The sequence below is a fragment of the Cololabis saira genome, chromosome 7, assembly GCF_033807715.1.
Source record: "Cololabis saira isolate AMF1-May2022 chromosome 7, fColSai1.1, whole genome shotgun sequence".
NCBI classification, from domain to species: domain Eukaryota; kingdom Metazoa; phylum Chordata; class Actinopteri; order Beloniformes; family Belonidae; genus Cololabis; species Cololabis saira.
Window position 1 is genome coordinate 47133436 of NC_084593.1, and position 23932 is coordinate 47157367.

Here is a 23932-nt window from a genome sequence, read left to right on the forward strand (position 1 = left end):
CCACATGTCCGGCCAATGCCTGGCTGCCTCTTCCTGTGTCGTGGTGGCCCCCGCCTGCCCCTCGCTGCTGGGGGGGGGGGGACTCGCTGGCGGTGAGTTTCCTTAGAAAAAAGGATGTCTTTTAGAGGGTTTATGGTAAGTCCTACGTCACTCTGAAGCCCTGGTCCATAAGAGGGATGTTGCTGGTGGAAGGCGTGGCTACCAGCGTGGATACCAGCATCATGTGACTACCAGCATCATGTGACTACCAGCATCATGTGACTACCTGGCTGGGGCTCTGGACGACAGAGTGATGGCTGCTTAAAGGGGCTTAGATGTGGGCAGGTAGCAGCCAGAAACGACTATGATCTCTGGCTTAAACCAGTCTGGGTTGATTTCTACCAGGGTGAGAATCACCCAGGAACTAAGCCATAACCGGGCCGGACTAGCCCACTCTCAGAACGCGGACACTTTTGACAGGTCTGGTTCTTATAGAGATCTCTGATGGTTTCTGTTTCAGGACTGTAAAACCTCTCCAGTCAGAGATTAACAGTTGGAGCCACTAAGGAGATTAAAGCGAAGCCTCTTCCGACATCAGCTGCCCTGCTACTTTGGTTTTGGGACTTCCTGTGGATAAAGGCGAATGCTTCAGTGAGACTCAGGTAAAGACTTTCTCTGCTCATTTTCCCCCTCAGGTTTACGTCTGTTTCAGGTTTACATCTGTCTGCTCCAGAAGACTTTGACTCCAGGTGATTTCTAACTGGGTTTCTGTGAAGCTGAAATGAATGATAAATGACCAGCCTGGCAGCTGATTTCAGGTCTGTCTTTGCTTTAATATCACAGATTTGTTTCAGAGTTTGTCAAACTCGGAGGTTTGGGGGTTTGTAGTAAAAACCCCAACTACAATGAAATAGTTGTTTAAAATGCAAATAAATACAATGATTTACAAATCCATTTAATCCTATATTCACTAGAGAACGCTGCAAAGACAAGACATCTAATTTTCAAACTGCTAAACTTTATTTCTTATTTTGCAAATGTTTTACAAATTCTGAATTTGCTGCCTATATATTTACACATTTAAAAGAATGCAGGTACTAACTGGCCTGCAGTCCAGACCAGACACCCTGTCAGCACCGCTCAAGGTGACCAAACTTACTTATGATTTTTGAAAAGATCCATGTCTATAGATGATATTCTGGTATAAAACCTTCCTGAGTGGCAGCTGATCAGAGTTATCAGCTCATCAAGTTACCACCCCCTTCAGAAAATTACAGTAGATGCTGCTGCATGTCCTGGTTTAGACTCATGTACAGGAAATCTGTCAATGTGTCACTATATTGTCTTTGGTATCATTTTAAAGGAGACCTTTAAAGCATTTATTCAAGCTAAGATGTGAATCTTTCTGACCAACATAGAGGTCACTGCAGCTCTTTAAACTAGAAACAACACACATTTTTACACCATTTTCTCCTAAATGATATACTATCTTTTATCCCTGTGTCATCTAGGAAGAACAGAGACACAAAATACAAAAACTGGAATACTCACAGGACCATAAGGATTCAGGAAATGTATAATATACTTTAATAAAATATCATTGTTACAGGTCATTGTGAGCCTTAAACTAGAAGAGCATCATTAGGCTCCTATGGAACTATAGCAGCCACTAATGTCACAAACTGGTCTTTATCTGCAAATACACGACATAAAGGACATAACAATGAGATAAAGAACCAGCTTAGTTTTATAAACAACATTAGAAAACAAAATAAAATATATATATATATACAAAAACGTGAATACTCACAGGACCATAAGGATTCAGGAAATGTATAATATACCTAATTTAACTCAATGAACCTGAAGGGGGTTTTAACTTCATGAGCTGATAACTCTGATCCAGCTGCCACTCAGGAAGGTTTTATACCAGAATATCATCTACAGACATGGATCTTTTCAAAACTCATAAGTAAGTTTGGTCACCTTGAGTGGTGATATCTGGTCTGGAACATGGACTAATAAGGTGATGAAAGAATGTACATCATGTCCTTTTTTCAGCTGTTTTGGAATGAGTTGCAGCCATCAAATTCAAAATGTTTAATATTTGAAAAAAAAGCTAAGTTTATCAGTTTGAAAATTAGATATGTCTTTGTAGTGTAGTCAGTTAATAGCAGGGGTCTCCAACTCCGGTCCTGGATCCACCTATCCAGCATGTTTTAGGTGTCTCCCTGCATGAACACACCTGATTCTAATCAATGGTCGTCATTAACTTGTCATCAAGGTCCGGGCAGTTCTGTTGCTGACACAGCTCCTTGTATCATGGTGTGCTGAAGCAGGGAAACATCTAAAACATGCTGGATAGGTGCTCTCCAGGACCGGAGTTGGAGACCCCTGGGCTAAAGGATTCACAAGTCATTGTGTTCTTTGTTAGAATTGGGGTTTGTAAATGTAAACACCAGGGGCCTTATGTACTAAGAGTGCGGCGCACAAAAAACGTGCGTACGACACTTTCTACACTCACGGTCGGATGTACAAAGAATGACGTGAACGTAGAAAGCTGCGGTCCTTCACTCACTCATCAAGGCTGTTGTACGCACTTTTCTGAGGTTCTGTCCGTTGGCGACACTCACTGGTGATGCAGTGAAGTGCAGAATATGAGGAAACTTAACGTCAACAATAAGTTCACGACCACGTGAAGGACACGACAGTCCCCACATCACCAGATAAATTACACAAGAGTGGAGCTGCAACAATCTCACAATCAACCACATGATCTGAACAAACAACTAACGGAGCTGAACGATGGAACCTGCAAATCCTGATGGAGCTTTGGCTCCGTTAGAGGAACCTGCTGATGATCAGATCACACCGACCTGCTGGTCCAGGACTAAGACTGGATCATCAGCTGGTTTAGTCTGGACCTGCTGGTCCAGGACTAAGACTGGACCATCAGCTGGTTTAGTCTGGACCTGCTGGTCCAGGACTAAGACTGGACCATCAGCTGGTTTAGTCTGGACCTGCTGGTCCAGGACTAAGACTGGACCATCAGCTGGTTCAGGTACCAAGAGGATCTTCTGGATCTCTGCCCTGAACTGGACCAGCTGCTCCGGTTCAGACCAACATGATGCTTCAGCTGGAGCTGCAGGTCGGACATCTCTGTCACCATGACGACGGTATGGGACGAATACATCGAGATAAAAGCCAGATCTTAAACATGCCATAACTGTGTCTGGACAGAAATACATTAAAATTTATTTTGCAGCAAAAACCGGTTCTTTAAAGTTGTCTTAAAAAAAAAAGTGTCACGGAAAGGTGATGATGTGCATGTGTGAACTGATGTGATTCAGCAATGATGAAATAAGTTTTTATTGAATGTTTAGGCAACTTTCAGAGTCTGATATGGAGTCAGCTGCAGGTTCTGCAGGATCCAGAAAGTGTTTCTCCGGTCTCTTTATTTCTCACGTTTGCACCTCGATAATCCCGTCGGCACAAATTGTCTTTATTTCTGCAGCGGAGGAATCAGATCGTGATGCTTCATGTTTTAAATATAAATCCATGTTGTTCACATTGTTATACTTATGAGAGAGGTGATCGCGGACAAGACTAAATAAACGTATACATTGGTCTTAATGCGTCAGCATGACAATAAAGCAGAACGAGGAGCCGTTTTTCATCCACCAAAAATTCTGGTGTCGGTTCTTAAAATACAAACAAGAAAAGCAGAGTGTAATGATGCACTAACGCTGCCCATAAACATTCACAAACCCGTACGATCATAATAAAACCACAACTCTTCACGGAACGCAACGCAAAGCAAAGAACACCATAATGTAGGTGTCAAACTGAATCCCAGAAGGGCCGGTGTCCTGCATGTTTTAGATGTTTCACTGCTTTAACACACCTGATAATAATTAATCATCGTCACCAGCTTGTCATCAAAGTCTGGATAGTTCTGTTAATGACACAGTCACTTGTATCATGGTGCAATGAAGCAGGGAAACATCTAAAACCTGCAGGGACACCGGCCCTCGAGGACTGGAGTCCGACACCCCTAAATGCCCCAAAATGAATTATTTATTCCAGCTCAGACCCGATTTTTCTTTTTATATATGTTTTACCTGTTTTTTGCACATTTCTTGTTAGGATGAGCAGTTTTTAATGGATAATTATCTTCATTATCATATTCAAACATATATTTGAGGGAGGAGACAAGGCGGAGTGTTGTGCTCCCGCATGTGCGCTCAAATCCACGCTGATTGGGATGTTCAGAGAAACCTGCGTGGATTTGGGCGAACGCACAGTTTTGTACATATGAATTTTTGCGGTTTTGTTAATTCCACGCACGGATTCAAGTTGAAATCCACGCACTCTTAGTACATGAGGCCCCAGATGTGTAACAGTGACTTCTTCTAGGTTTCTGACTGATTTTAAACTCAGATATTTGAGGTTAGTAGTAAATGTGAGTAGCATTGTAGCTGGTTGTGTTGCAGAGCTGCAGGCTGGTCCTCTCAGATTAGCTGCACATGGATCAGGAGTGGGAGGGATAACGTGATTGGATTAAACATGTCAGCTGACTTCACCTGTCTACAACCATCCCACGCATCAGCTGTGTTGATCCTGGATCTGTGTTTGAGATGATAGAAATCAGAAATCATTGGTTTTCCTCTTCTTTTAGGACATTTCTATTTCCAGCCTGAGTTACAGTCACATGTAGAGAAATATCTGCATAAGACAGCACAAGGTAATGAAATAAGACTGGGGTTAATGGGGAACCCATTACTCTGCTCCTCTTTCTCTCTACACAACAATAAACTAGCTCATGATCATTGAAAAACATACAGGACTGGCTCAGAAAATTAGAATATTGTAATAAAGTCCTTTATTTTCTGTAATGCAAAAATGTCATACATTCTGGATTCATTACAAATCAACTGAAATATTGCAAGCCTTTTATTATTTTAATATTGCTGATCATGGTTTACAGCTTAAGAAAACTCAAATATCCTATCTCAAAAAATTAGAATGGTAATTATTCATCTGGATCAAACCAGCGACGCACAGAGAACATCATGACACAATTCCCATCATTTCCGCTTCTTCTTCCTGTATCCAAATTCTCTCTCCTTCTTGTAAATCTTCTATCCCGGTACTTTCTAGCGTCTACAAATGCAGAAATGTTCATATCCTTCATTACATTTATGAAGTGATTAGTCTCCTCCTGGTCTTGTTTCTCCGTGTTTATAAGAACTTCCTGGACTCAAAAGACCAGGATTCCTTGTGAACAGAGCATGTGCAGAAAACAGATTCCTGTTCCGTTTGATGGGGATATTCTGTTTGGTGTTTACATGACCCAATATTCAGGTTTTAAAAGGAGTAACCCAGGGCTCATATTGGGGGTTTTAAAAACCAGAATATGAGCAAATTCGGGTTATTCAAAGGGGTTATTGGTGTTTACATGGCCGTGCAAAACCAGGTTATTGCCAATATTCAGGTTTTAGTGTTATTGATGCTGGAAACACAGTCAGTGTGTATTTCTACAAAGTTTGATGTCTTTTTTTCCCTCCTCTATCCCAGTGTCGTCCTTTCACAGCTGCACCAGTGGACCCATGTCACATGTTGTCATCTGTGTTGTTCCTGTAGTCTTGCTGGTTGTACTGGGCTCTAACCTGCTGACTCTCCTCCAGGCCGTCAGGATGTGGAGTTCCTGGCTGCTCGGGGTGAGCGTCTGGCTGCTCCACCTCCCACAGGGACAGACGGCCACATTCAAACTGGTCCTGGTCGGCCCGTGGTCATGTGACCCCATGTTTTCCCGGGCCATGCCGACGGCAGCGGCCAACCTGGCGTTGTCACGGCTACGGAGCGACAGTGATCTGAGCAGAGGATACTGGTACGATGTCAAACTGTTCAACGAGGACTGCTCGGCCTCCAAAGGTTGGTTAAATCAGCTATCAGTCAGTACGTTTACATCAGGGGTCGGCAACCCGCAGCTCCAGAGCCGCATGCGGCTCTTTAGCGCCGCCCTAGTGGCTCCTGGAGCTTTTTCAAAAATGTTTGACCTTTTTTTCCTTTTTTTCTTCTTTTTTCTTTTTTTCTCTTTTTTTCTTCTTTTTGCTTTTCTTCTTCTTTTTTTCCTTTTTTTTCTTTTTTTCTTCCTTTTCCATTCCTTTTTTAATCTCGACTTTTTTCTCGACATTTCGACTTTTTTCTCGACATTTCGTCTTTTTTCTCGACATTTCGACTTTTTTCTCGAGATTGTACTTCAACATTAATCTCGACATTTCGACTTTTTCTCGACATTTCAACTTTTTTTCTCAACATTTCGACTTTTTTCTCAACATTTCAACTTTTTTCTCAACATTTCGCCCGCTCCGGTCAGCTGGAGACGATTGTCTGGAGCTGACCGGAGCATGGAGACTGGAGAGATGATTAAAAATGTGATGTCCGCGCACCATGAGCTTAAAAATGTATTGCCACCTTGACAAAAGTACCTTGTGTCCATTTTTCTACATTAGCCGCCCTGACGCTTATTTTACACATTAGCCGGCTAGTTTGCAAAATAGCTGTTTTTCTACATTAACCGTAACAAATACGTAAACCACGGTTAGCCGAGCTATTGCCTGGCCCGAGACTCCCCCTCCCGGTTGAGACGAAGCTGCAGAGCTGAATTAACTCCAGTCACGGCATGGAAACAACATTGTAGCAGAAGAATAAGAACAGGAGGAAGATTCTTACATGCACAACGATCAGGCTTAGAATGTACAATTGTAGAGAGCTGCTGCATCGTTGGCAGCCATATTTTTGATCGTTTTCCTCCTTCTACATCTGCTTTAAATTTGCCACGTTTGTTTACTAATTGTTCTAACTAAAGCAAATAATGCCAACATGAAAGGGCGTGTAGCGCCACCTAGTATTGCGGAGTGGAACACATCTCACTCAATAATCTCAAAAACTAAAATGTCATACATTCTGGATTCATTACAAATCAACTGAAATATTGCAAGCCTTTTATTATTTTAATATTGCTGATTATGGCTTACAGATTAAGATTAAGATTAAGATATTCTAATTTTTTGAGATAGGATATTTGAGTTTTCTTAAGCTGTAAACCATGATCAGCAATATTAAAATAATAAAAGGCGGGGGCACGGTGGCGCAGCTGGTAGTGCAGCCGTCTCACAGCAAGAAGGTCCTGGGTTTGATTCCCGCCGGGGGACGCTGTGGGTGCTGAAGTGCGTGTTAGTTCCCCCATGACTTCAGCGCCCACAACATGGGTGGGGTTGGTGAAAGGATCTTTCTGTGTGGAGTTTGTATGTTCTCCCCGTGTTCCCCTGGGTAGCTAATGTGAGCTACCCTCACAAAAACATGCAACAGTCCTGGGCTACACATGCCCCCTCTGGCCAACCGGGGACAGATGGGGTGGGGAGGATCCGGCCGGAATAACGTGATCCTTCCACGCGCTACGTTCGGCCGGAGAAACCCCACCCTGTCTGGTGAAAAGAAGCTGCTGCTCACTCCTCAGGTTAAGGAGGAGACCTGAGCTCAGTGCAGGAACTCCTGGGGTTGGTAGAGGGGAGCAATGCCCAGGACTGTCACTTAGGTAGGAGCACGGGGTGGTAAAAATGGGAAAAAAACCGGGATACAAATATTGAAAAAAAAAAAATAAAAATAATAAAAGGCTTGCAATATTTCAGTTGATTTGTAATGAATCCAGAATGTATGACATTTTTGTTTTTATTGCATTACAGAAAATAAAGAACTTTATTACAATATTCTAATTTTCTGAGACAGTCCTGTATGCGTGGGAAGAGAATTGAATTATTGAGTGACATGTGTTCCACTCCGCAATACTAGGTGGCGCTACACGCCCTGAGACAGTCCTGTATGCTCTGATTTCTTGGAAACTCTTTAGCTCCTCAGCTCGATATTGCCAAAAGCTCGATGAGATGTTCATGTAACCACACTGAGTGACAATAATTATCCTGAAATCAGCTTTTTATTTGAGTTCAAGTTTGTTCCATTGTAAGAATTCAGTCAGTCAGTGAAAAGTTTTTAATAATTAGTTTTCAATAACGTTTTCTTGATCATATTAAAAACTAAAACTGGATGTATTTGTGCTGCTTGTTTCCTAGCTCTGACTGAGATTGGGGAGATGGAGGGTTATGGCCACGCCTACATAGGGCCGTTTAACCCGGCCCTGTGTCCTGCTGCCTCCCTGCTGACCCAGCACTGGGAGGTGGGGCTGGCTTCTCCTGGCTGTCTGGACTCTAACTGGCCCAACCTGCCCCCCATCACCCCCCCCAGTAAGGTGCTGCTCACCGTGCTGCGCTTCTTCCGCTGGGCGCACGTCGCCGTCGTCTCAGGTGAGTGGGTGTGGGGGAGGGAGAGTGGGAGAGTGGTCTGGGGACGGGGATGTGGTCTGTCAGGTATTGTCCTGCAGATGTTTCTAGATGGATGTGTGGTGGGAAGGAGCTCTGCCTCCTCTGGAACCACTGAAGAAGAAAATCAAGCACTGTGAAGTCATGAGGAATGACAGGAGACACAAACCTGGACAGGTTTTACTGCTGCATGAAACTACAATGGATCTTCAGGACTCACTGGATCTGGACTGGAGTCTTTTCAAGCACAAACAAACAGCAAATTGTGGGTAAACTGGTGTCTAGAGGGTTTGTACCCTCTAGACACCAGTCCCTGATTTGAGGTCCAACAGGACCAGTATAGACACCAATCCATCTTCTGAAGTCTAACTTCAATTCATATAGATGGTATTGAAATGAATAGAGTAAGGGAAAGCAAGTTTTTGGGTGTCATGCTGGATGAGAATTTGAATTGGAAATCACATATACATTATACAAAGATAAAATATCAAAAACAATTGCTGTTACACAAAGTAAAGGATTCATTGGACAACAAAGCTTTGTACATTTTCTATAACACTCTGATTGTTCCATATCTGACCTACTGTGTTGAAGTTTGGGGAAATAAATGCCTGTAAAACATTTATTCAGTTAATTTTCATTTTGCAAAAAAGAGCCATAAGAATAATCAGTAGAAAACGATATAGAGATCCAACAAATCCATTATTCCTTCAGTTACAATTGTTGAAATTTCATGAATTAGTAAACTATAGTATTCTGCAAATTATGTTTAAAACTCATAAAAAACTTTACCAATCAACATTCAGAAAGGATTTGAAAAAAGAGAAAGCAAGTATAACTTAAAAGGAGATTTTTCAGGACTAAATTGATGGAACGTTGTGTTTCTGTGAAAGGAATCAATTTATGGAACAATCTGAACAAAGAAAACAAAGAATCAAATCAAACATTACATTCAAAAGAACAATTAAAGCCTCTATGTTAAGTAAATATAATGAAATGTTAGTTAAGTTAGATTGACATACCCATAGATGGCGGTTATTTTATTTAATTTTTTTATTTACTTAGTTGTGTTTTTAAAATTTTTAATTTATGTTATTTGTTAATTTATTTCTTGGAAAAAGGGGCAGATTAGATAAGATTCTTCTTCTCTCTGCTCCCTTTTCATTCACAATTTATGAACATTTGTATTTGTATTTGTATTGAATTGTTTATTTTATTTTTTTGAATGAAATAAAGAATAAAATGAAATGAAATGAGAATCAGTATAGACACCAGCCCCCCATAAGAAGTCTAAAGCCCTGTTTTCCCTGAGTGGGCTGGTACGGTTCTGAAGGGAGATAACGGGACTGCCCCTTGGCGTGCAGGGTTTAGACCCGGGGTAGGCAACCCTGCTCCTAGAGAGACACAGTCCTGCATGTTCTATGTTTCTCTGCTTCAGCACACCCTGATACAAAGGACTGTGTCATTAACAGACTTGTGCAGACCTGGATGAGAAGCTGATGATGACGGTTAATCAGAATCAGGTGTGGTGTAAGGAGACACCTGAAACATGCAGGACTCTCTAGACCAGGGTTACTACCCCTGGTTTAGACCAAATACCTAACAGGGCTTTTATTATTTAAAAGACGTTTGCTATAATGGAATTTCCTCTCAGATGTCATGTAGTTCATTAAAGTCCTTAACCCTGGTACTGTCTTTGGGTCAAGGGAGGGTGAAGGGAGAAAAGAAGGAAGGGAGGGAGAAAAGATGGAAAGAAGGAAGTAAGGAAGAAAGGAGGAAAGAAGGAAGGAAGTAGGAAAGGGAGTAAGGAAGGGAGAAAAGATGGAAGGAAGGAAGAAAGGAGAAAAGAAGGAAAGAAGGAAGGGGGAAAGATAGAAGGGAGAAAAGATGGAAGGAAGGGAGAAAGGAAGGAAAGAAGTGAGAAAAGGAAAGAAGGGAGGGAGGAAGGAATGGAGAAAAGGAAAGAAAGAAGGGAGGGAAGAAGGAAGGAATGGAGAAAATAAGGAAAGAAGGAAGGAAAAGCAAAGAAGGTAATAAAGGGATGAAAGGGAGGTAGGAAGAAAAAGGAGTAAAGGAGGGTAAAAAAGGATGAAATGAAGAAGGAAGGAGGGAGCAGGAGGAAAGAAGGATAGAATTGGGTCATTTTGACCCGAAGACAGTACAAGGGTTAACCATGATAGGTAAGACTGGACTGGGAGGGGTTACTGACAGATGTTCATTCTGTTTATATAACAGAACAAGAAACCGATGAGTTTAAGGAAACCCAGCAGACTAAAGACCACTAACATCTAACCCTGTTGTCTTCTGATCTGCAGCTCCCACTGACCTGTGGGAAAACACCGGGCAGGAAGTGGCCTCTGCTCTCCGGGCCATGGGCCTGCCCATCGGACCTGTGGTTACCATGGAAACCACCGATAGGGCCGGGGCTCGAGAGGCGTTGACTCAGATCAGAGAGTCCGACGATGTCAAAGGTTAGAGTTGATGGTTGAAGTCCTCAGGGACCTCAGAGAGACCTCGAGGTCCTCAGGGACCTCAGAGAGGCCTCGAGGTCCTCAGGGACCTCAGAGAGACCTCGAGGTCCTCAGGGACCTCAGAGAGGCCTCGAGGTCCTCAGGGACCTCAGAGAGGCCTCAAAGTCCTCAGGGACCTCAGAGAGGCCTCAAAGTCCTCAGGGACCTCAGAGAGGCCTCAAGTCCTCAGGGACCTCAGAGAGGCCTCAGGGACCTCAGAGAGGCCTCAAAGTCCTCAGGGACCTCAGAGAGGCCTCAGGGACCTCAGAGAGGCCTCAAAGTCCTCAGGGACCTCAGAGAGGCCTCAAGTCCTCAGGGACCTCAGAGAGGCCTCAAAGTCCTCAGGGACCTCAGAGAGGCCTCAAGGTCCTCAGGGACCTCAGAGAGGCCTCAAAGTCCTCAGGGACCTCAGAGAGGCCTCAAGGTCCTCAGGGACCTCAGAGAGGCCTCAAAGTCCTCAGGGACCTCAGAGAGGCCTCAGGGACCTCAGAGAGGCCTCAAAGTCCTCAGGGACCTCAGAGAGGCCTCAAGTCCTCAGGGACCTCAGAGAGGCCTCAAGTCCTCAGGGACCTCAGAGAGGCCTCAAAGTCCTCAGGGACCTCAGAGAGACCTCGAGGTCCTCAGGGACCTCAGAGAGGCCTCGAGGTCCTCAGGGACCTCAGAGAGGCCTCAAAGTCCTCAGGGACCTCAGAGAGGCCTCAAAGTCCTCAGGGACCTCAGAGAGGCCTCAAGTCCTCAGGGACCTCAGAGAGGCCTCAGGGACCTCAGAGAGGCCTCAAAGTCCTCAGGGACCTCAGAGAGGCCTCAGGGACCTCAGAGAGGCCTCAAAGTCCTCAGGGACCTCAGAGAGGCCTCAAGTCCTCAGGGACCTCAGAGAGGCCTCAAAGTCCTCAGGGACCTCAGAGAGGCCTCAAGGTCCTCAGGGACCTCAGAGAGGCCTCAAAGTCCTCAGGGACCTCAGAGAGGCCTCAAGGTCCTCAGGGACCTCAGAGAGGCCTCAAAGTCCTCAGGGACCTCAGAGAGGCCTCAGGGACCTCAGAGAGGCCTCAAAGTCCTCAGGGACCTCAGAGAGGCCTCAAGTCCTCAGGGACCTCAGAGAGGCCTCAAGTCCTCAGGGACCTCAGAGAGGCCTCAAAGTCCTCAGGGACCTCAGAGAGGCCTCAGGGACCTCAGAGAGGCCTCAAGGTCCTCAGGGACCTCAGAGAGGCCTCAAAGTCCTCAGGGACCTCAGAGAGGCCTCAAAGTCCTCAGGGGCCTCAGAGAGGCCTCAAAGTCCTCAGGGGCCTCAGAGAGGCCTCAAAGTCCTCAGGGACCTCAGAGAGGCCTCAGGGACCTCAGAGAGGCCTCAAAGTCCTCAGGGACCTCAGAGAGGCCTCAAGTCCTCAGGGACCTCAGGGACCTCAGAGAGGCCTCAAAGTCCTCAGGGACCTCAGAGAGGCCTCGAGGTCCTCAGGGACCTCAGAGAGGCCTCGAGGTCCTCAGGGACCTCAGAGAGGCCTCGAGGTCCTCAGGGACCTCAGAGAGGCCTCAAAGTCCTCAGGGACCTCAGAGAGGCCTCAGGGACCTCAGAGAGGCCTCAAAGTCCTCAGGGACCTCAGAGAGGCCTCAAGGTCCTCAGGGACCTCAGAGAGGCCTCAAAGTCCTCAGGGACCTCAGAGAGGCCTCGAGGTCCTCAGGGACCTCAGAGAGGCCTCAAGGTCCTCAGGGACCTCAGAGAGGCCTCAAAGTCCTCAGGGACCTCAGAGAGGCCTCAAAGTCCTCAGGGACCTCAGAGAGGCCTCAAGTCTTCAGGGACCTCAGAGAGGCCTCAAAGTCCTCAGGGACCTTAGAGAGGCCTCAAAGTCCTCAGGGACCTTAGAGAGGCCTCAAGGTCCTCAGGGACCTCAGAGAGGCCTCGAGGTCCTCAGGGACCTCAGAGAGGCCTCGAGGTCCTCAGGGACCTCAGAGAGGCCTCAAGTCCTCAGGGACCTCAGAGAGGCCTCAAAGTCCTCAGGGACCTCAGAGAGGCCTCAAGGTCCTCAGGGACCTCAGAGAGGCCTCAAGTCCTCAGGGACCTCAGAGAGGCCTCAAAGTCCTCAGGGACCTCAGAGAGGCCTCAAAGTCCTCCAAGACCACAGAGAGGCCTCAGGGACCTCAGAGAGACCTCAGTCCTCCAAGACCACAGAGAGCCACCAAGGTGTCAAGGACCCCACAAAGGTCTCAGGCCACAGAGGGACCACACATTTGTTGTTTAGTTTTTATTTAAAAATGATCCCGAGCTGTCCTGATGGTTGATCCAGTACGTTGTAATGAAATCAGTCAGGATGATTGTCAGCTGGATTCTGGACAGGTGGTAGTCAAGGAAACAAATGTTGACACTGGAGCCCTGACTGGGAGCCATTGGTGGGGCCACTAAGCACTCAGAAAGTGATCCTGGCCCTTGGTTAGTGCCATCCTGGCACTCTGGGGCTCTCAGAGGAAACTGGGGACCCATTAGAAGTCACTCCTGTGGCCCTATGGCTCTCATAGGACTGACCCAGCTCTGATTCATTACTGGGGCCCTCAGAGACTCGGGGCCATGAAGGGATTTGTTTAACCCTTCTACTGTCTTTGGGTCAAAATGACCCAATTCTTCTGTCCTTCTTTCCTCCTGCCATGCTCTCTCCTTCCTTCTTCCTTTCCTCTTTTCCTCCTTTTTCTTCCTACCTCCCTTTTGTCATTCATTCCTTTATTACCTTCTTTGCTTTTCCTTCCTTCTTTCCTTATTTTCTCCATTCCTTCCTTCCTCCCTCCCTCCTTTCCTTTTCTCCCTTCTTTCCTTCCTTCCATCTTTTCTCCCTTCCTTACTCCCTTTCCTACTTCCTTCCTTCTTTCCTTCTTTTCTCCTTTCTTCCTTACTTCCTTCTCTCCTCCCTTCACCCTCCCTTCACCCAAAGACAGCACAAGGGTTAACTGACTGGAATCAAATTAGACTTATGGCAGTTTGTTCCAAATAGAAAGTGTGTTAATTTGACAGAGATATCATTAAATAAATGTGACTATAACCTGTTTTCAGTTGTAATGACGTGTATAAATCAGTTTCAATCTGAAAAACTGTGTTCAGTTGTCATCACATGCATGAGCTCCGTCCTGATTGGTGGAGAGCATCACCGAGAGCTGCTACTGGCTGCCCTGGACATGGGGATGGTCTCCGACGGTTACGTGTTTATTCCCTATGATGCCCTGCTCTACGCCATGCCCCATCAGGTACCTGGTCAACTCCTCACCTGTGTGGGGATCCATGTCTGCAGCTATTTCTAAATAAGTAATAGCAGTTTAAAGCACTATAAATAAAGTTGGCATGGTAATAATTTGGTGCAGTTCCAGCTGTGACCTTAGGAAGCGCTGCTGGGTTTATGTTACAACATGTGCAAGTTCCTCCATGTTTGACTGAAGTAAAGATATGATTGTGTCGTTCTGTCCCACCAGGACACAACCTTCTACCAGCTGACAAACAACACTCAGCTTCGCCACGCCTACAGCGCCGTTCTGACTGTTACCATGGCGTCAGACCAGAGTTTCTACGAAGCTTTCCGTCAGGCTCAGATCAGCCGCGATATTCGGTCTGCAATTTCTTCAACAGAGGTGAACAAACACACGGACACTCAACCACAGGGAGTCTGGATCCAGACCTGGACCTCCTCTACTGACCACTAGGGTCTGGATCCAGACCTGCAGTTGCTGTACAGACAATTCGGATCTGGACAAAAACCTGTAGTTAACTGCTCTAACCACTGCAACTGGCTCTATGTTGGTCTGGATGGTTCTACGTTGGTCTGGATGGTTCTGTGTTGGTCTGGATGGTTTTACGTTGGTCTGGATGGTTCTGTGTTGGTCTGGATGGTTCTGTGTTGGTCTGGATCGTTCTACGTTGGTCTGGATGGTTCTGTGTTGGTCTGGATGGTTCTGTGTTGGTCTGGATGGTTCTACATTGGTCTGGATGGTTCTGTGTTGGTTTGGATGGTTCTGTGTTGGTCTGGATGGTTCTGTGTTGGTCTGGATGGTTCTGTGTTGGTCTGGATGGTTCTGTGTTGGTCTGGATGGTTCTACATTGGTCTGGATGGTTCTACATTGGTCTGGATGGTTCTGTGTTGGTCTGGATGGTTCTGTGTTGGTCTGGATGGTTCTGTGTTGGTCTGGATGGTTCTGTGTTGGTCTGGATGGTTCTACGTTGGTCTGGATGGTTCTACATTGGTCTGGATGGTTCTGTGTTGGTCTGGATGGTTCTGTGTTGGTCTGGATGGTTCTGTGTTGGTCTGGATGGTTCTGTGTTGGTCTGGATGGTTCTACGTTGGTCTGGATGGTTCTGTGTTGGTCTGGATGGTTCTACGTTGGTCTGGATGGTTCTACATTGGTCTGGATGGTTCTGTGTTGGTCTGGATGGTTCTGTGTTGGTCTGGATGGTTCTGTGTTGGTCTGGATGGTTCTGTGTTGGTCTGGATGGTTCTACGTTGGTCTGGATGGTTCTGTGTTGGTCTGGATGGTTCTGTGTTGGTCTGGATGGTTCTGTGTTGGTCTGGATGGTTCTGTGTTGGTCTGGATGGTTCTGTGTTGGTCTGGATGGTTCTACGTTGGTCTGGATGGTTCTACGTTGGTCTGGATGGTTCTGTGTTGGTCTGGATGGTTCTACGTTGGTCTGGATGGTTCTGTGTTGGTCTGGATGGTTCTACATTGGTCTGGATGGTTCTGTGTTGGTTTGGATGGTTCTGTGTTGGTCTGGATGGTTCTGTGTTGGTCTGGATGGTTCTGTGTTGGTCTGGATGGTTCTACGTTGGTCTGGATGGTTCTGTGTTGGTCTGGATGGTTCTATGTTGGTCTGGATGGTTCTGTGTTGGTCTGGATGGTTCTACGTTGGTCTGGATGGTTCTACGTTGGTCTGGATGGTTCTGTGTTGGTCTGGATGGTTCTACGTTGGTCTGGATGGTTCTGTGTTGGTCTGGATGGTTCTGTGTTGGTCTGGATGGTTCTACGTTGGTCTGGATGGTTCTACGTTGGTCTGGATGGTTCTGTGTTGGTCTGGATGGTTCTACGTTGGTCTGGATGGTTCTGTGTTGGTCTGGATGGTTCTACGTTGGTCTGGATGGTTCTGTGTTGGTCTGGATGGTTCTATGTTGGTCTGGATGGTTCTGTGTTGGTCTGGATGGTTCTATGTTGGTCTGGATGGTTCTATGTTGGTCTGGATGGTTCTGTGTTGGTCTGGATGGTTCTATGTTGGTCTGGATGGTTCTACGTTGGTCTGGATGGTTCTGTGTTGGTCTGGATGGTTCTATGTTGGTCTGGATGGTTCTACGTTGGTCTGGATGGTTCTGTGTTGGTCTGGATGGTTCTGTGTTGGTCTGGATGGGTCAGGACTGGGAGAACTGGAGCCAGGACTGGTGAAGCTCCACTGGTACTCTTCTCTCAGCCCCAATACTTGGAGACCTTGCTTGGCGTGTCATTTCATTTCCTACATCACTTGTTTCAGCAGGGACATTCAGGAACAGATTATTATTATTTGGACAGATTTAATCAGAATGAATGTCATTAATGTTAATAACATCATAGATTAAGATAGATTTCAGTAAATTCAAGTGTCTGTGCTGTAGTTTCCATGTTTTCTTTCTTTTTTTTTTAAACATAAAATATATATAATATCTTTTTAAATATGTCACATATATTTAGACACAAGGTCTCCGGTGCCTGTCGTGGCGGTAATCCTAGAACCCGGTGGTGGACACCGGAAGTACAGGATGCCGTCAGACTGAAGAAGGAGTCCTACCGGGCTATGTTGGCCGGTGGGACTCCTGACGCAGTAGATGGGTACCGGCAGGCCTAGCGAGCCGCAGCTCGGGCGGTCCTGGAGGCAAAAACCCGGGTCTGGGAGGAGTTCGGGGAGGCCATGGAGGAAGACCTTCGGTCGGCCTCGAGGAAATTCTGGAGGACCGTTCAGCGCCTCAGAAGGGGGAAGCAGTACTCTGCTGGCACCGTTTATGGTGCGGGTGGGGAGCTGTTGACCTCGACTGGGGACATCGTCGGACTTTGGAAGGAATACTTCGAGGATCTCCTCAACCCGACTGACATGCCTTCCACTGAGGAAGCAGAGGGTTGGGGCTCGGAGACGTGCTCATCCATCACCCAAGCCGAGGTCACTGAGGTGGTTCATAAGCTCCTCAGTGGCACCGGGGGTGGATGAGATTCACCCTCAGTACCTCAAGTCTCTGGATGTCGTAGGGCTGTCTTGGTTGACACGCCTCTGCGACATTGCATGGAGGAAGGGGACAGTACCGCTGGAGTGGCAAACCGGGGTGGTGGTCCCTCTGTTTAAAAAGGGGGACCGGAGAGTGTGTTCCAACTACAGGGGATCACACTTCTCAGCCTCCCCGGGAAAGTCTACGCCAGGGTACTGGAGAGGAGATTACGGCAGATAGTTGAACCTCGGATTCAGGAGGAACAATGCGGTTTTCGTCTGCGTCGATGTATGAGGCGACGCGCGCCGTACGCCGTACCCTACGCCGTACCCTACGCCGTACCCTACGCCGTAGGCTCTGCGTCGATTTAACGCGGACCCAAGCTCCGGAGCCGGCAGACAGAAATCTCTACATTTTTTTAGAGTAGCTGCAACTGTTAGATTTCATCAATTAAACCAACATCTTCCTAAATGATTTATTTCAGCCAGCGTAATTCTCAACAGAGCTGCAGGTTTCTCTCCCGGGACGACGCAGCAGCTTGACCCGGCGGACACGTCTGTTCTCGGGCTGTGAGCTGAGGCTGCTCCCCGGGGGCGGCGGCTCTTCTCATCTCCGAAAACATCGGGTCAAATTTCTTAACAGGCGTTATTTGGATAAACTGAGCCCAAGTTGCAGATCTTAAGGTTACCTTTATACCTGAAAAAATATTAAAACTTAATAAAGTGCCATATTAACAGAGCTACAGCTGAAATTAAAACAGCTTTTGGCTCTCAGCTTCCTGTTCAGGTTAGGGATGAAAACGAGGGGCCAAGTGCCCTAAATCTCAAGTGCCCTAAAATCTCCCCCTTCTTTTTTAGGGTTAGGGAAGAAAAGAAGGGCGAGTGGAGAAAAGAAGGGCGAGTGAAGGAGAATTGGGATTGGGCCTTAGGCTTCAGAACGTCACATTATGAGACAGAAACGTCACCAGCGTCATGAGTGACACCTGTGGTTACAATTAGTTTGTAACCGTCAATATTTTCTTGTATTTTACCTGTTTTATATTCTAAAGTCACACTTAAAAGTGACTCCACTTCTCTGTCACTCCAAACCAAAGACTCTGGTTCATCTTGGAAGTAACTGGAAGTTACTCATTTCATTTGTTGATGTTTTTTTCCAGGATTCTGATTGGCTAGCATGACTTTATCTTCTCGTTACACTGCCCCCTGTAGGTTTGGCTGCTCATAGCACCTTAACAGTATTTATGCAGGTTCCTGGAAATTATGGTATTTTTCAAAACGTAGAGGGAGAAATATCCGTTTTTGTAAATACCGGGCTTTGTGTAAACGTGGCCTTAGACTCCCTTTGTCCTGGATCTGTCTTCAGGTGTCTCCTTTGTTCGGGACCATCTACAACATGGTGTACTTCGTTGCTAAGGCTGTGGAAGAGCGTCGTCAGGCAAGTGGCGGGCACTGGGTGTCAGGCAACCAGCTGGTCCAATCAGATGGAGGATTTGACTTCCAGGGCTTCAATCAGGTCAGAAACAGATGTTTTCATTCACTGGAAAAGGATTGTGACCTATTCTGTTCCTGTTTCTCTTGATTATTATACAGGACTGTCTCAGAAAATTAGAATATTGTGATAAACTCCTTTATTTTCTGTAATGCAAAATGTCATACATTCTGGATTCATTACAAATCAACTGAAATATTGCAAGCCTTTTATTATTTTAATATTGCTGATCATGGCTTACAGCTTAAGAAAACTCAAATATCCTATCTCAAAAAATTAGAATATTCTGGCAATCCTAATTTTAAACTGTAAACCATAATCAGCAATATTAAAATAATAAAAGGCTTGCAATATTTCAGTTGATTTGTAATGAATCCAGAATGTATGACATTTTTGTTTTTTTAATTGCATTACAGAAAATAAAGAACTTCATCACAATATTCTAATTTTCTGAGACAGTCCTGTATATAATATCAAAGTCAAAGTCAAAGTAGCTTTATTGTCAATACTGTATGTCAAGACATACAGAGATCGAGAGGGACGTTTCCCACCTCCCACGGTGAACATGTAAACATATAAACATATAAACGTATAGACATATAGACATATAAACATATAAACATAAAAAGTGCGCAGGCACAGCAGATGGACAGACATTCTTAAAAAGTTTAAAGATAAAAATATAAAAAGATAAAATAAATACAACACGACACAACGTACTATTTCTAGAATGAGTGCAAATGGCAATTATTTAAACAAACAGCAAACGGTGGATAAAGTGACACAGTGGTACATAGTTGCAAATGATGATATATGATATTTATTTATAAAACAACCTGCTAATGTTTGGTCTAGTGTTGTCTTTTTAGTGTTCTCTCCTATCTTCTCTCAGGTGTTGTATGGGGGTAAAGATGGGCGGGGCCTCCAGGCCAGGTATGTGGTGTTGGACAGTGAGGGAGACCGGCTGATTCCCACACACTCTCTGGCTCCGGCCCACGCCGACGGAGGGCAGGGGGGTCTGAGGCCGCTGAGCCGCCCCTTCTTCTTCCCCGGAGGAAGACCATCCAAAGCCAGTTTCTGCTGGTTCAACTCAGAAGAGGCCTGCAGCGGGGGTGAGTTTACTGACCAACAAGGAACATGGAAACTTCTGTTTAGAGAATGTGTTGATGGAAATATTTAGTTTTCACCTGGCTGTCTATGACAATTAAATTTTTACAGCAGTTCATATCAAAGTCATATCAGTTCACTGTCAGTTTAATCAAATTTTTAAAAAGGGGGACCGGAGAGTGTGTTCCAACTATAGGGGGATCACACTTCTCAGCCTCCCCGGGAAAGTCTAGGCCAGGGTACTGGAGAGGAGATTACGGCCGATAGTTGAACCTCGGATTCAGGAGGAACAATGCGGTTTTCGTCCCGGTCGTGGAACACTGGACCAGCTCTACACCCTCCGCAGGGTGCTCGAGGGTTCGTGGGAATTTGCCCAACCAGTCTACATGTGTTTTGTGGATCTGGAGAAGGCATTTGACCGTGTCCCTCGTGCCATTCTGTGGGGGGTGCTCGGTGAGTATGGAGTCCGGGGCCCTCTACTAAGGGCTGTCCGGTCTGTGTATGATCGGAGCAGGAGTCTGGTTCGCATTGCCGGCAGTAAGTCAGACTTGTTCCCGGTGCATGTTGGACTCCGGCAGGGCTGCCCTTTGTCGCCGGTCCTGTTCATAATTTTTATGGACAGGATTTCTAGGTGCAGCCAGGGGCCGGAGGGGATCCGGTTTGGGAACCTCAGGATTTCATCTCTGCTTTTTGCAGATGATGTTGTCCTGTTGGCTTCATCGGACCGGGACCTTCAGCATGTGCTGGGGCGGTTTGAGGCCGAGTGCGACGCGCCAGGGATGAGAATCAGCACCTCCAAGACCGAGGCCATGGTTCTCCATCGGGAAAGGGTGGCATGCCTTCTCCGGGTGGGTGGAGAAGTCCTGCCTCAGGTGGAGGAGTTCAAGTATCTCGGGATCTTGTTCACGAGTGAGGGAACGATGGAGCGGGAGATTGACAGACGGATCGGTGCAGCGTCCGCAGTAATGCGGTCGATGTAGTGGACCGTCGTGGTGAAGAAGGAGCTGTGTCGAAAGGCGAAGCTCTCGATTTACAGGTCAATCTACGCACCTACCCTCACCTATGGTCATGAACTTTGGGTAGTGACCGAAAGGACAAGATCGCGGATACAAGCGGCCGAGATGAGTTTCCTCAGCAGGGTGGCTGGACGCTCCCTTAAAGATGAGTTTCCTCCGCAGGGTGGCTGGACGCTCCCTTAGAGATGAGTTTCCTCCGCAGGGTGGCTGGACGCTCCCTTAGAGATGAGTTTCCTCCGCAGGGCGGCTGGACGCTCCCTTAGAGATGAGTTTCCTCCGCAGGGCGGCTGGACGCTCCCTTAGAGATGAGTTTCCTCCGCAGGGTGGCTGGACGCTCCCTTAGAGATGAGTTTCCTCCGCAGGATGGCTGGACGCTCCCTTAGAGATGAGTTTCCTCCGCAGGGCGGCTGGACGCTCCCTTAGAGATGAGTTTCCTCCGCAGGGCGGCTGGACGCTCCCTTAGAGATGAGTTTCCTCCGCAGGGCGGCTGGACGCTCCCTTAGAGATGAGTTTCCTCCGCAGGGTGGCTGGACGCTCCCTTAGAGATAGGGTGAGGAGTTCGGTCACCCGGGAGGAGCTCAGAGTCGAGCCGCTGCTCTTTCACATTGAGAGGAGTCAGCTGAGGTGGCTTGGGCATCTGTACCGGATCCTCCTGGACGCCTCCCTAGGGAGGTGTTCCAGGCATGTCCCTCCTCCCTAGGGAGGTGTTCCAGGCATGTCCCTCCTCCCTAGGGAGGTGTTCCAGGCATGTCCCTCCTCCCTAGGGAGGAGTTCCAGGCATGTCCCACCGGGAGGAGACCCTGCTGTAGAGACTATGTCTCTCGGCTGGCCTGCGAACGTCTCGGACTCCCCCCTGAAGAGCTGGAGGAAGAGCTGGAGGAAGAGCTGGAGGAAGAGCTGGAGGAAGAGCTGGAGGAAGAGCTGGAGGAAGAGCTGGAGGAAGAGCTGGAGGAAGAGATGGAGGAAGAGATGGAGGAAGAGCTGGAGAAAGAGCTGGAGGAAGAACTGGAGGAAGAACTGGAGGAAGAGCTGGAGGAAGAGCTGGAGGAAGAGCTGGAGGAAGAGCTGGAGGAAGAGCTGGAGGAAGTGTCAGGAGTGAGGGAAGTCTGGACATCTATGCTAAGACTTCTGCCTCCGTGACCCCATTCCGGATAAGCGGAAGAAAATGGATGGATCGATGGATGAAAATTGTTGTTTCATCCATCTTTCATATACAACCATTTTCCCTCCGCGTGTTTATCGCTTGGCTGAGCAGAAGAGCAACCCAGTGAAGTCTTCATGGAGTCCAACAGTCCATGTACAATCAGACTGATGTGCAGTGGTGGTAGTAGTGAGTAGTAGACCAATCCGCTGCATTCTTTGAGTCCCAGCTGTGTTGATGAAGAGGTCAGACTGCAGAAAAGGTTTGGACTCAGGGTTTACCTGTTTCCTGTTTTAATCTGCAGGTGTGGATGCGGTGACCATGTTCTTTATCTTCGTGTTGCTGTGTGGTCTGGTGGCAGCTTCTTTCCTTTGGATCAGGTGAACACTCTCACACACGCACACACACACAGCTTTCTCATCCCAGCACACACTTGTGCAGTTAAGAGTGTAGGAATCTCTGTTGACCTGCTGGTCTCCTTCAACTTTGCATCATTTAAATGTTCCTTTGATGCTGCAAGAGTATTTAACTCTTCGGTTATTACACCCCTATAAGAAGAAAGCTGCTCCTTGTGATTTTAATCTCCTACACCAGGGGTCAGCAACCCAAAATGTTTTAGATCCACATTGGACCAAAAACACAAAAAACAAATATGTCTGGAGTCTTTTATCAGCCTTAGAATGAAGGCAAATGGAAAAAGGCCAAATGTCAAGAAAAAAGTCGAAATGTCGAGATTAATGTTGAAGTACAATCTTGAGAAAAAAGTCGAAATGTTGAGAAAAAAGTCAAAATGTCGAGAAAAATATCGAAATGTCGAGATTAATGTTGAAGTACAATCTTGAGAAAAAAGTTGAAATTTCGAGAAAAAAGTCGAAATGTCAAGATTAATGTTGAAGTACAATCTTGAAATCGAAAAAAAATATAAAAACAAAGGAAAAAAAAGTCAAACATTTTTGAAAAACTAGGCTCTAGAGCCGTGGGTTGCCGACCCTCGTCCTAAAACATTAAGAAAATTGAGTGTCCTTCCACAGAGTAGTCAAAAACCCTCTCTGCCAATGTCTGAACCAGCAGATGAGGATCAGTTTTTAGCACCATCCATTGTAACCATCCATTGTAACTGCATGTTCAACACAACCTGGTTTGGTCTGTCCAAGTCCAGATTATCCACTGACAGTAAAGAAAGTTGTGCTTGTGACGCAGCAGCAGCTTTATCAAGGCAGGTTTGGTGACTGAGACTGTGGTAGTCAGATCCATGGAGGTTAGATCCATGGAGGTTAAATCCATGGAGGTTAAATCCATGGTGGTTAAATCCATGGTGGTTAAATCCATGGTGGTCAGATCCATGGTGGCTTCAATTACTCCAGCAGCTACTAACAAAGCTGGGGTCCCCATGGAGAAATGAAGGGGAGGCAGTTCTGCTCCTCTAGCTTTTTTAGAGGGGGGGCAGTGGTCTTGGACAATAGTGAGAGTACAGTGCCCATCCAGTGTTCCACTGTCAGGGCATAACGTGCATTGTTCCACCTCAATCTGAGGTTGCAATATCTACCTCGGTGGTCTTCTGGACCAACTGTCCTGCATGTTTAAGATGTTTCACAGCTCCAGCACACCTGATTCAAGCAACTGGATCACCATCAGTGTGTCGTCAAGGTCCCTGTCAGTGGTACATTAATTTGAGCCAGCTGTGTTAGAGGAGAGCAACATCTAAAACATGCAGGACAGTGGTTCTTGAGGACCTGCGTTGAAGAACCCTGATCTTTCAGACTTTCTTCTCCAGCACCCCTGTGTACACCTTTACCAGGGAATGTGAGTAGCTGGATTCTTCTGTAGCTGTAGCACACCTTCAACCCCCTTCTTTAAAACCAGAGCCACCACCCCAGTCGGACAGTCCAGAGGGACGACCACTAATGTCCATTTGACGTTCCAGAGAAATTTTGTCATAGACAACCAACAACAATCATAGCCTTGAAGAATCAGATCAAGCTTTGTCCACCCCCAGAGTCTGGTCACTTAAGACTTTTAAGTACCAGGGCCCCAGTTATGGGCGAGGCCACGTCACAGTCCACAGACTATGCTTCCTCTGTGAAAAATGTGTTAGTGGGATTGAGAAAGTCCTTGATTAGTTCTGCTT

At 46.5% G+C, this 23932-nt stretch overlaps 1 protein-coding gene across 5 annotated transcripts in view; it reads left to right on the forward strand.

Moving 5' to 3' along the window:
- Nucleotides 1–276: 276 nt before the first annotated feature.
- LOC133447328 (retinal guanylyl cyclase 2-like) overlaps nucleotides 277–23932 on the forward strand; it is a 50238-nt gene continuing 26582 nt past the window's right edge. The window contains exons 1-10 of one of the 5 annotated variants that reach the window (XM_061725992.1): nucleotides 307–385; nucleotides 500–641; nucleotides 5667–5913; nucleotides 8112–8342; nucleotides 10673–10828; nucleotides 13950–14092; nucleotides 14315–14470; nucleotides 18415–18564; nucleotides 19433–19652; nucleotides 22109–22184. In XM_061725992.1, the coding sequence (XP_061581976.1) occupies nucleotides 5676–5913; nucleotides 8112–8342; nucleotides 10673–10828; nucleotides 13950–14092; nucleotides 14315–14470; nucleotides 18415–18564; nucleotides 19433–19652; nucleotides 22109–22184 (1370 nt within the window). In that variant the 5' untranslated portion in view covers nucleotides 307–385; nucleotides 500–641; nucleotides 5667–5675. Of the gene's footprint in view, nucleotides 642–3037; nucleotides 3156–4651; nucleotides 4724–5666; nucleotides 5914–8111; nucleotides 8343–10672; nucleotides 10829–13949; nucleotides 14093–14314; nucleotides 14471–18414; nucleotides 18565–19432; nucleotides 19653–22108; nucleotides 22185–23932 lie in introns of those variants that run through there. The other 4 variants (XM_061725990.1, XM_061725994.1, XM_061725989.1 and 1 more) reach the window with 4 other exon arrangements.